At 37.3% G+C, this 13,592-nt stretch overlaps 1 protein-coding gene across 1 annotated transcript; it reads left to right on the top strand.

The window, feature by feature from the left end:
- LOC139713799 (NADPH oxidoreductase A-like) lies at positions 1-11,930 on the top strand. Its single transcript, XM_071625502.1, has 12 exons — positions 1-134; positions 1,508-1,668; positions 2,364-2,481; positions 3,777-3,921; positions 4,432-4,648; positions 5,265-5,484; positions 5,939-6,072; positions 7,537-7,695; positions 8,666-8,900; positions 9,519-9,602; positions 10,526-10,647; positions 11,680-11,930. The coding sequence occupies exons 1-12, from the start codon at positions 2-4 to the stop codon at positions 11,851-11,853; spliced, it is 1,902 nt and encodes a 633-aa protein (XP_071481603.1). The 5' UTR covers position 1; the 3' UTR covers positions 11,854-11,930.
- Positions 11,931-13,592: the final 1,662 nt, after the last annotated feature.

Here is a 13,592-nt window from a genome sequence, read left to right as displayed (position 1 = left end):
AATGTTCGTGGCAGCTGTCGTCGTCATTTTGTCCGTCTTTCTTTGGATCTACGCAAGCAACATACTGAAACCAAGCAAGAAGCATGGCACTTCTGTCTACAACTTCAACAGCTTTATTGATGACACCGGTTCAGGTGAGAAACAAGTAGTAGGCCTATATTCAATGTTTCAGTGGGGCAGATGGCCAACAGAGTTGCCGGCCAAACTCCCGCCCATCTCGCTGCTAGTAGTTGACCGAGAGATCTGGTCGTCGGGGATATATGTTCCGCGGAGACTGCGTCTTGCTTCACGGATCCCCTGGCCCTGCTAGGGTTGGGGGCTGAAGTGCTGTCATGAACGCAAGGGTTAAAAAACCGGGAACATTGTACTGGGTATGCAGTTTTGAGTTGGAAACTAGAATGGAAAGAGTGGTAATTTCAGTCTGAAGCTCGCATTTTAGATTGCAAAGACGATTAATTGATCATGCTTTTAAAGTTATGATGACTATGATGATGTAGGACCTACCCTGGCATTTTTTATTATAGTTTATTCATGAGTACAAAATAAATAGGCCTCTAGACAGTTCAGCCCACAAGAATGACACTGATGAAGATAAGGTTTGACTGCTTGCTACAACACTGATGAAGAACCAACCCTTGTTTCCCAGAACTTCTACAATTAAAGAGGAAGACATTTATAATAATATTCTTAGAAATGCCCTGATGAATTCATTGTCTTCTATTGCTCATTTCAATGAGAAGTAATGTTTCATTTAATCCAGACAAATAACTGTTGAATGTATGCTGTGGAACCAAGTCAATAGAATTGGCAGTGCATGTCCACAGTGTAATTTCTTATCTATCACCACATCATTCACAAGCAGCAGCATGTCATGTACTTTGAACCCAGCTAGTATTTGAGGTCTTTTGTATGGACATATTTTTTAAAGTGCTTTGACATCATGATTTTATATGCTAGGAAGTTGCTCAGCTCAAAATTATTAGTATGCATCCTTGCTGTGGTACATCTAGGGAGGTGCTTTAAAGAAACTTTTACAACCTCCTTGTTCATATGAATTTTCATCTATTTTTACGTATGGTCTTACAGATTATGTTTTACTAGCTTTCACTGCTGAAAAGACATAGGACCTACATGTATTTAAAAATGGATAGGATTACAAATACATGTACTTCATTACAACATTTCAAGCAGATTTTAAATACTGTGTGTGTGTGTGGGGGGGGGGGGGGGGGGGGGGGGGGGGGGGTTTGGTTGTTTTTTTTTTTCCTAGTTGGGGGCAATTTATGTAGGTGCAGCCTAAGCAATGCTTGTCTCATATCCTACTCCGGGCCTATTGATATCTGATACATAATATTATACACTATGTAACCATATGAATCTAGATAGAGAGAATGAGAGAGAGAGAAAAAATGTATATCATATACATGTATATGAGATACACACAACACACACATACATAGACATTTATCAGATATGTAATATATTGTGCTGACAAACCTCTTTGCAGGGCCACCTTGTAGCAATAATGACAATCAAGTAGAAGCCTCACCCACTGACAGATACTCCCCCCTATACAACGATCCGGGCAGGCAGCTCCTCATTCTCTATGGCACTGAGTATGGATTTAGTGAAGAGGTCGCCAGAACTCTGTTTGACAGGCGAGTACATGTAATAGAAAGAGAATGATTGAGTCTACCATTAGCCATGCACCTTCCAAGTATGCTTTCAATTTACTTCCTTTTTGTTTTGGTTAGGCTAATTAAGTTTATTTGCTTTTGTTTTTTGCTTCCAGCTAAAAAGATTGAAGGATCATGAATTTCCACAAGTGGTTGCCCCCTTTAGAGAAAAGGCAATTGATGTTTACTTGTTTACTTTAATGTCTAAAATGTTTACTGTAATATAGTAGACCTTTAAAAGAGATATGAACTGAGGTATGGGCTAGGAAGAGAGCTACCATCTAGGGCAATGTTAATGGAATATGTAGCACAAGACATGGGACTCTTAAAAAATAACTGGTTTCATACTAAAAATTTCTCTTGGTGTTACCATGCGTGAACATACATTTTTTTTTTTGTTCTCAGAGATGTCAAATGTCACTTTTGTCAGTATTTTGTACTGTTTTTTTTTTTCAAAATACTGCAGGGTTCATGGAAATACTGTTTTTATTTCACAAATTGTATTACCATACATGTCTATTTCAGGAAAGGTAAAAATCCTGTTTTCCACCTTTGTTGTACACCTTTTCAACCCCAAAATACCTCGGTGCTATTTACAAGGTTGGTGTCCCTGATTAACATACTTTTGTAATTGTTTGTTCATCCATCTATATTTGCCTGTTGTTCATCTATACCAGGCTGGAGCAGGTCAGAGACAGCCAGTACCCAGACCTTCAGCCCCGTCTCCTCAACGCTGCCCACCACCAGTACCTCAGACTGGATGAAGAGCAGCTGGTACTGGTGGTCATCTCTACCAGTGGAGATGGTAGGGGATCGGGGGGGGGGGGGGGGGCATTTCATGAAGCAACATGTCAAATATTTTCTCTGTGACAAACTGTTATAAGCTACCAAAATCATTGCATCTGATTGGCTGAGAGCAAATTTGTCAGACAGAACGCTTCGTGAAATGCCCCCCAGAGCAGGGTTACAATCTACTTTCTATCCACCCCTCTTCCCTTTCCAATGACTCCCCATTTTTGTTTGCTTCTTTTTGTCTCAATTATGGCACTCTATTTATCTCTCTATCTATACTATGAACATCTATATTTTTGCATGATTAATTTTTCATGCAGAGCGGCTAAAAAACATATTCGCGGGTTCTATTTATAGTTACTGTAAACGTAGATATTTTCACACAATTAATTTTTTGCACTGATCGGTTCAAAAACATATTTCCTGGTTCTTGAATTTGTGCTGTGCAAATGATAACCTATTCAATATGTGCAGAGAAAATTGTGAAGATATTTTTGCGGGATTTAGAATTTGCGCTAGCCAGGAGTAGTGCAAAATACGGGAAAATTAATGTACTGCAAAAAATTCTGCATTTACACTATACCTATTATTATACACTTTGGTCCATCTGCATATAAGCAGAGAACATAATATGCATTCTATATATAACCCTAACTTTTCTTTTCCATGACTTGTCAATCGTCACAAACAACTGACATTAATTTGTTGAAAATGATCACTATTTTGATGTGAGCAAGCCACCTGATGTCACATTTTTACAGGCATTCTAAATAGCCATCGATCTATGCCTGATAGTAGTGATCGCTGTACAAGTAGCATTCATATATCTTCCACACATTCAGGGAAATACAAATCAATTTTGTGGAAATAATTATATGAGAGGATATTGAAAGCATGAACATTACTGTCTTGATATCTCAAATTTCAAGGTTCTGCTGCTGGTATCATTCCGTTGTTTTCTTTTTGGTCAGCGCTCCTTATCACAATATAAGTGCCAGTTTCAATGTTTGTTTTTGGATCTTTGTTACTCCTTTGTCGGGTAAGGATTGTATTAAACATAAATGTTCATCACACACTTCTCTGTAGTCTTATTATTATTTCACTTTTCATTACAGCGCTTGTGGAACAGTCATGGAGAAGAATTCCTTTCTCCCCTAAACTGATTTTTCTCTAATTAAATGCTCAAAGCCCTCTTTCATCTCTTTCTTGTCTTCCCCTGCCTATAACATGTCTGCCAGCTTCTTGATATCTTGCCCCTTTATACCTCTTTTTTTTTTCATACTACATTTCTATTCTATATTTTCCTAGGTGTTCCACCTAGCTCTGCTATGGCTTGGTATTCCTCTTTCTTGTCGTGTCCAGACAGTCTAGCTCACCTGAGATTTTCGGTTCTCGCTCTCGGGGACTCCAATTACCCACATTTCTGTAGGGCGGGGCGCACTGTCTGTGACAGGTGTGTGACAAATGGCATACATTGAGAAAAAATATTTCCTCCTAACAACTGCTTTAAATGATAAGCATATTGACTGAACTCATTTAACATTTTTTTTTTGTATCAATGTTGCATTTCTTTCCATAGTTTTGTTCTAAAAAAAACCCCATTAACATTATTTTACAACTGAATTCTCGAGGCTTGTCTTTTTTTATAACAGCAATGAAACACAAATAATTGTTTCTGGAGGGCAATTCTGACAGAGCTGGTTAAACCAAATAATTCTGATACTGGTACATTGGATGTTTATTGTATGAATCCCATGTAGTTTGATAATGGTAGGAAAAATAGAAAAGATAGATAATCATTTGCACCTTTTTACAAATGTGAAACCCTAACACTTCAAAAATGTGTAAACCACTGATGAGGCAATGTGAATAAAATGCAGATATCACTTCAGCATTTTAGATAATTGCAATGTGATTTGTAAATATTTTTATTCAAATGTTTGCCTCAAACCAATGTATTTAGGTTTCTGAAACGAGGAGCACGCCCTCTTGTGAGCAAAATGGAGGTAGATGCTGAGGATTGGACGGTCATCAATTGCTGGATGAATGCAGTCTTAAGTGCCATCACATCAGACGACTTCAGTCTTGAAGAAAGGCTAGATTACCTGTCACCCTTGATAACTCATTCTACAGCAGAAGATGAATTCAGCAGGCTTAAGCCATTTATGGCAACTTTGAAGGTATTATGTCAGATGTAGAATGCGTGCAGTGTTTAAAATGTGATGGATTGAATATGCATATTTGTCGAAATAATTTGTAACTAATGATTGGTACTAGAATATATGTAGAATTTACCATGAGTGCAAAATTGGTTGTATTTTTTTTTTCACTTTCCATTTCTTGTAAAAAAAAATGCATCACAAAAAGTTTATAACACAGATGAGTGGCTAACCAACACATGGAATAAAAAGGGGAAAAAAAAAATCAATTTTGAGCAGTGTTACTCTCAATTCTGTGAAAATTATCATAATGCTATAAAGATCAAAACCTAAATTACCTAACCTAAGCTAATTAACCTAGGATTGATGTAAATATTACACAACTGATTTCCTATGAAAAGAGACATCACATCGTGTTTTAGCAAGGATATTTGAATAGGAAAGTAGTAAGTGGTGATGGACATATTGTATATGATATAAGATATATAAATTATGATAAGAATATTTTATGATATACAAATAGAATAATAAATTCCTGGTAAAATGTTTCTTTAAAAAAAACACACACCAAAAGGTTGAAGACTCTCTGACCTTGCTGCTGTTGTTGTTTGTGTGTTTGTTGAACTTGTGCATGTAGGTTAAAGAACAACTTACTGAATGCAGTGAGATGGGGGATAAGGAGACCATTCACTGCGAGTTCAACATAGAGGGCAGCAGTCTCTGCTACACTTCAGGAGACGCAGTAGGCATCTATCCCACCAACCGGCCAGAGGATGTTGACCTGGTCTTCAGTGCAAGTGGACTAGATGGTGACAGTATCTGTGCTCTTCCAGCCTCGGCTTACCGGCCGCACCCTGGTCAGTCTTTTGTTTTCCTCTATTGACTTCATATAAATCTAAAGTAGATCATGAAATAGTGTCCATCACAGAAAACTAGACAACCTCAAGAAAATCAATTTTCTTTCAGCCATAAACTTTCCATTTCAAAATTCTGACTGCTGATTTGAAGCACACTGAATTCTCCTGACCTGTGTATGTCACACTCATATATGGAAACAGTGATTTTGGACTGAAATTATATGTGTGAGCTCCTTTCCAGGTAGTTTAATTTGTAATTGCATTGCTGATAAATGCCATTCAAGCATCAGTTTTGTTCTGTAACTACCTTGTGTAACCACTTGCTAAGAGTTCATATTTATCCATGTCAGAATTACAATTCCTTGATATAAGCTCTCCCATGTTATTTTGTAATAGCTTTGATAATGTATTTTTTATCTCTGTCTGTATGTCTGTCTCATTATTTTGTCAGAAGATGAAATTTCACTCTGGCAGTGTCTGCTAAAATACTATGATCTGAAGAACATCAGAGTGTCTTTGCTGGAAACTCTTTTGAAGTTTGCTGTTGGTGAAGTGAAAGCACGTCTAGAAGTTCTTCTAAATGATGGTGTGAGTAGTTTGGATTTATAAGGAGATATTTCAATGATCGGGTGATTTCAAAAACGGAGACTTTGCTTTAGAGCAAAGATCACCATAACAAAGGGTGCTGTTAACTCTGTTAGCATGAAATATCTGCATGAACAGATGTTTGTCATATTAATCAGTATTGCAGGTTAGCCATTTATGCTTCATTGTAGTAATATTGAATTTAAGTGTCAACTCTATATTTTTTTAACATTGCAAAACAGTTTCATTTACATTAATTGACATGCTAAAGTGACAGAGAGAATCATACCTTCACAATATATGCAAATTTTTTATTTGTTATCGAACATTTTCAGCTGATCTTGTGCTTTATCAAATGTTTGATGTGTGCACTTAAAAAATATCATAGGAATTTTGCTACAGGGGAAACTCGGTATAACGAACACTGCTATAACGAGATATCGGTTATAACGAGGAAATTTTCCCGGTCCCAAATTTCCTTCCACACAAGTCTATGTAAAATGCTACTCTTATAGCGAGATCGGCTATAACGAAATAACTGCTATAACGAGATAAATTTTGTGACTTCCAAACAAAGAAAAACATAGTCAATCAAACCTGCTATAGCGAGGTAAAGCAAAATGCCTTCGGTAAAGCTTTACTTCGCCTGTGCTATCATCTTCCGAGATTGTAAAGCTTGATGCGCCAAAAACTGTCTTGTACACACATAATCATTTTCTTCAGTGCACTCCAGCTAGCACTGCATGTTGTACGTGTAAGTGTGTGTGTGCGCGCACACTGATACATGCAGAAAATGTGGTGGGACGGCCATATGTATACATGACATCATCATGACGTTTAGCAGGTGTGAGGCAATCTGATGCTGTGATTGGCCTTCTACGTAGGGAATTCCCCATCTTCACGCACACGCAGTCATAATGTACATACAGAATGTGTCACATACACACACACAGCATTGTGCAGACCATATTCAAGCTTTCCACACAACACACACCCATATACGATAACCACATACCAATCCACAGACGATCTTGATACAATCGCAAGCTATATAAAATTACAAATTCAAACATCTACAATTAATAAGAAACACATTCTTGTTTGGATTTCCTTGGCGAAAAACATCTTCTTACCCATAAAGGTGAGTAATTGCCTCACACACAATATCAAGTTATCAGTATTGATTGAAATATGATGGGTAGTCCCACATGTGCAAATTAATGTCTTTATGTTATGCCTTCTTTTATGCCTACTGATATAACGAGATATCGGCTATAACGAGGAAAATGACTCGGTCCCGACCATCTCGTTATATCGAGTTTCCACTGTATTTTCAAAGATCATGAACATTTAGTCCAAAGGCATATCCTACCTGGTGTGAGCATAATGCAACACATAATGCATGAGTGTAACATGTTAAAATAGCCATGACATCATTAAGGCAGCTTTCTTTTCATATATTTTCAGACATCCAGGAGCAACAAGAAGCTCATGGATTATTTGGAAGGAGTGGAGCTCGCAGATGTCCTGGGGGATTTCCCTGTTAAAATGGCAACAGGGGATTTGTTACGTAACTTACGCCCCCTTCAGCCACGATACTACTCAATCTCCTCCTCGCCTGTTGTGGTGAGTGTCCAAACTACTTCAGAGGGATATGGAAAAATTTGCCACAAGCATCCATTTCATTATTTATTCACTCAGTATCCTCAGGGAAGAAATTTTGAGCAACTAATCAACCATGTATGAAATGGTAGTCTTTGCCCTAAGAATGTGTGAATGAATTCATCACATTTACTTCAGAAAAGGAGGGCTTTTACATACATTTGCAAATATAGGCTTATTTAGATAGCAAATTGCCCTTATGTATTCCAGCCCATCATATTCTATACATGGCTTGCCAATGAGGAAATGCATTTTCTTTTCTTATAGTCGAAAATCTGGATTCACGATCACAGCAAGGTTTCTTTTAATGCGCTCCTACTTTGCTATCTCAGTACAAAGCTTGTTTGTTGCCCATGATGTGGTAATGATCATAAATTGCATCACGCGTTACCTCGGGATACCGTAGTACGCCGGGTTACCGCGTTGTGTAGCGCCACCTCACATCCACTCAAGGACAGCCGCAGAGAAATGCATGCACTGTGTGTGCGTGTACATAGTCACTTCCATGCCACTGCATGTTATACGATGCATGCATGGCACGCTGTGCTAGCAATAGTGTGTGCTTCAGTGCACTGCAGTGTAGTGGCTAGCTTCGCTAGCTCCAGTACCAAAATAATTTCCACTCTTTGGCAACCCTGGGTACAACCTTTTTAAAAAAATAAATAATTCAACAAAATGGCTGATTTTCATTTGGTACCCCGGGATACCATCTATGTCATCATATGTCTACTATGGTTGCAATAACAGTCACACATTTTTTATTTGTCCACTGTTGACAGTCTTTGTGATGGACAAGGATTGTTCAGGTAATATGAATATATCCAGAATGTCACTTGATACTTGGTATACTTGGTATACTTGGGTGTAGAGACTGGAAGCAAAGCTTCTTTGTCCCACTTGACGATTCCATCTCTTGTCCATCTCCTCCTCCAAGGATCCCAACAATGTTTGCGTCACAGCGGCTGTGGTGCGATACTCCAGGAGAGGACGAGCGCGGGTTGGCGTGGCAACCACATTCCTCCAGGACAGACTGCGGGTTGGGGACGTCTGCCCCGTCTTCATCAGTCCCAACCCAGACTTCAGACTACCCAAGGACCCATCCAGGGACATCATCATGGTAGGACCAGGAACTGGCATTGCACCCTTCAGGGCCTTCATCCAGGAGAGAGGTATAATTATTAGGGAAACATTCTTTTGCTCTAAGCTCTGTGAAGATGTTTATTTCACCCAACAATAGATCAAGCTACATGGGTAGATGCACACAAGCTTTTTGTGTGGAATTTGGTAGTCTTCTCACACATACATATATGGAATATTTGACCAAAGTTTGACACTATTGTAAAAACATTTACTGAGGTCACTATGTGAATTGTTTTTGTGTACCATGCACCTAGTCTTAGATAATGATCATAGGATGCATCTCTCAAATCAATCCAGGACAAATTTTCAGTTTTTATTTTTTTTTTGTCAGAAGTTTTTATTCCTTCATCATTATAGCTCAAGCAACATTTCATGAATTTGCTATTTTCTACATATCTCCTTTTGCGACTGTTTATGATGTATGAAATGTATTCTTTTCCAGGATCTTATTCTGTATTTGTTCGCTATTCATGCTCTCTGATACTTCATTGGTTTCTTCATCTATTTCATTACAGCTGGAAGCTTGCACTGATGATGGCACATACTTCAGTGAATTGAAGCATGAAATTTTCCTGATCATTACCACCAACATTTCTGTGTAGTACTTATATTCAACTATTGTAAATTTCTTCTCATTTATCAAACAGTTGCCACAAATGCAAGTGGGAAAAATCTCCTATGCTTTGGATGCAGACATAAAGAACAGGACTTTTTATACAGAAATGAGCTAGGTAAGTGTTCAAGACTTTTGTTGGTCTTATTTTATTTATTTTATTTGTTTAGAGCTACCCTTTCCTGCCAGGGTGTAAGTCCCAAGTGTTTATTTCTTTAAATATAATTTCAAATTGAAAGCATAGGCATGTTTAACTAATTGATATTCACTTTGGCCTTTTTTTTTGTCAATGAATTCAATACTGTTTGGTAGGAGCATTTCGTAAGTACGCTATATGGGGTATATTTCACAGGATTTTTGTAAATATTTTGCAAGACTGGAGAGTATAGAGTCAACTGATATCTGTAACATTCAAGACTTGCAAAAGTATCGCTTCCCCTTACATGAAGTTGTATATGTGACTGCCCAGCTCAAACCCAGTAAAAGTTGCAGATTTTGGGATTCTCTGTGATGGACCAAAATATGTCATAAGGGTTGACAACTCAAATTTTTGAAGTTCATCTTACATTGTACCTGGGAGAATGATTGTATTTATTTATTTATTTATTTATTTATTTATTTATTTATCTATTTACTTCTTATTTATTTATTTATTTATTTATTTATTTATTTATTTATTTATTTGTATATTCATTTATTTATTTATTCATTCATTCATTTACTTTATTTCTTATTTATCCTTTTTTTTTTTTGGGGGGGGGGTCTACCTACGTACTGTCAAAATTTGGTGGCATAAAACAAAATCAAAATGAAGATATTTGCAGTTTCTGTTGACCATACTTTTTTTTTCAGACAGGTGCTGTTTTCACTAGAAAATAGAATATAATTACATTGTATTTTCACTGATACTTCTGCACAGCATGCTTGAGAGACCCTAATCTTTAATACTAAGGTTACTTAGGTTCCCACAAGATTTCCAGTTTCTGTGAAAGCAGCTATGTAATATGCCTTTTAACTGCCTTTCTTGCTTGCACCTTCCAGAAACGCTAGTTGACAGGGGTCAGCTGGTGCTTCGGACGGCCTTCTCACGAGACCAGGAACAGAAGGAGTATGTCCAGCATCTCATCAGTCAAGACGGTCACATGATATGGGAGACGTTAGAGGTCTGCATAGGAGTCATTCATTTGGTTTTGTTGATTATAAACCAAGAGAAGATATTTCTGTTTCCTTCCTTTAAATAAAAATGAGATAAAAACTTCGTATGTTTCCCCAAAATCGTTACTCATAAGTCACATTTACAACAGTAAGGAATCGTTGGAGTGGAGGACATCATGAAGGACCACCACACAAAATCATAATACAATTTTTAAGTTTTCAGTTTTGATGTGCGGTAGTTTGCCTGCCTGTATATTCCTGCCATGAGGAAAAAGAAAAAAGAAAGGGGAGAAATCACAGGAACACATTTTTTTAGGAATAAATATATTTGAAAAGAACAAGTGATTGAGTGCATATGTTCCATTTCAGAAATGTCAACTTGCTGTCTCACATGGAATCAATGATAACTTGATTTTAAAATTCAATATGACAGTCCTAAAGAGAGAAAATAATTGACACAACTTTCAAACCCACTTTATGTAAGTTCTGCTGTTTTGAGTTGAAATTACATGGTACATAAAAGGATGAAATAAATCAACCTTCCATGCCATTTGACAAGTGACAGCAAGATTATCTCTGTATGAAAGTCAATTATTTGTTGGTCAAATAAGTCATAGTGTCATAGATACAATTGTATATTTATGGTCGTATGACTAAAATACTAGTTGTGTAGATTGCATTAATTATTTTGTGTGAATGTGTGCTAAAAAAATCAATACAGTAGGTATGACTGCCTTTTGATTTCTATCCACATAATACTATTGTAATGTGCTCATTCTGCACATGTGGCTTATGTTAGAATACATATGCATTTCATTAACCTGTTGAAGACTAGTCCTGAGTATACTCGTGCAAGGGTCTATGGGAAATGGGTATTGTAGCAAAATTTGCCCTGTCCTCGATGGGTTAATACCGTGTAGTCTTACTGTTAAACTTGTCCACTTCCTTTTTTTTTTCCCAAAGCTGTTTGCCAACTGTATTCATTTAAAGAAATCATATCATGTGCATTATTTTTTTCTATGACTTTGAATCCTCCGCAGGGTGGGGCCCATGTATACGTGTGTGGGGATGCCAGACACATGGCTCCGGATGTCCACCGTGCTCTCGCAACTCTCATCCAGACTCAGGGACAAATGACGGAGAGGGAGGCCATGAAATACATCCAGCACCTTGAGGAGGAACACAGATACCAGAAAGATGTCTGGGTGACATAGGGATGTGGATCTCATTATCAATTTGCTTGATCAGATGTCACTTGTTATTCCTTCAATTCCTGAAATACTCGTGGAAGTGTCAGGTACAGTGCATTCCCACTATAACAAATGCAGTTTTTAAAGTTTGTCACAGAAATGATGTGTAAGTGATTTCATGGCTCACTGCAGAATCCACAAGTTATATCAATGAGAATTTAGCCAATGGCAGCTGTGAAACATACGCTGATTTTATATCGTCACCAATCAACTAATTTCAAATACACTGTATATAATCATATATATATTTTTTCAACTTTCTTGGTTATTAAAGGCAATATCTGAAGGTGTAGTAAAACAAAGTTTTCTAATTATTTCACATTACTTGAATAATACAGTCAGTATCTACAGGATGATATTTATACAGATAGGCCGAAGGGTGCTACATAAGCACTTGCCCGATTGCCTGGGGCAAGTGAAAATCAAATTCAGGCGAGTGTTTCTGAACAATGAAAACGAAAGCTTGCCCAAATTGGGCAAGCAAAGACTTTTGAAGCAATTTTTTTTCACTTGTTCCTCCCAACAAACACACAAAGTCAACCATACACAAGCCCAAAGATAATGGCTATTTAGTGATGCAACACACTTTATATTTCATTTCAGCAACTTTCCAACACTTACGTGAAGAAGCACAGTGCAATGCAATGGCAAAACTTGAGTGGACCAAGTTTGTTACTCCATTGTGTTTAAGCCTTCAAATCAATGTGTGCCGTTTATTCAAATGATAGTGTTTCATTAAGCTCTTGACTTACACCTGATTTTCATTACCTTATATTTTGCACTTTCTTTACGGGCAAGTGTTTGGCTGCACATTTGAAAATCTGTTTGCCCGACCGGGCAAGTGGTAAAATAAAGTTCTGTAGCACCCTGACAGAGTGCCCTGAGTGACCTAAACTTTACCATTTGTTGTGGCATGGAACAGCAAGGTACCGGTAGGTGTAGATACCACAGGGGATTGTCAAATTTTACTGTGCAATACAAATGTACATACTATGACAACATGGTATTCATTTTATACTTCATAGAATTCAGGATGTGTAATACGAGTTAGAGAATTCAGGATGTGTAACACGAGTTAGAGAATCAAATTCTGTATAAGCAAAATGTGAAATGTTACATAGATCATATGATATTGGTACCACATTCATCCTACATGTATACTTATCAAAGTATATACCACAGATTCTTATCACAAGTTGAAACATAACCTTTGGAATGTATACAATGTAGATCAAATGATTCCAGCTGTGAGGAGATTTTTAGTATAAATGCAGTTTGCTGGTTCTTGTATTTCAGCTTAACCAGGAACTCCCAGGACACAAAATCCTAGTGACTATGCATGTAAACATGTTGCCATGGCAACTTGAATATCAATGACAGACAGTATGTGGTGTAGAGTTCAACACACAGCCAGACATCAATCTTAAAAATGTGCTTGAGGTCTACCCTCATACCGAGGGTAGATGTCTCATGGGAACTGGCTTTTAGTCATTTCTGTTTTGAGACTACAACTAGCTTGGACTCTGAGATACTGTTGAGTATAGAGTTGATATGAAAATATGAATGATTCATAATTTGTGCAATAACATCTTTATAATATAATGTATTTCATATTGATATCAAGACTTAATGAAGACTTACTTGCCTTAAATTATGATTTCAAAAAACCAATGCAATATTGTTCCACTTCAGAGAATTAGCAA

Source organism: Diadema antillarum, unplaced genomic scaffold (assembly GCF_040938485.1).
Source record: "Diadema antillarum isolate AM-2024a unplaced genomic scaffold, OU_Dant_1.0 seq00002068_RagTag, whole genome shotgun sequence".
In the NCBI taxonomy this organism is placed as follows: Eukaryota; Metazoa; Echinodermata; class Echinoidea; order Diadematoida; family Diadematidae; genus Diadema; species Diadema antillarum.
Note: the sequence above shows the minus strand (reverse complement) of the source record. Positions and strands in the feature narration are given on the sequence as shown.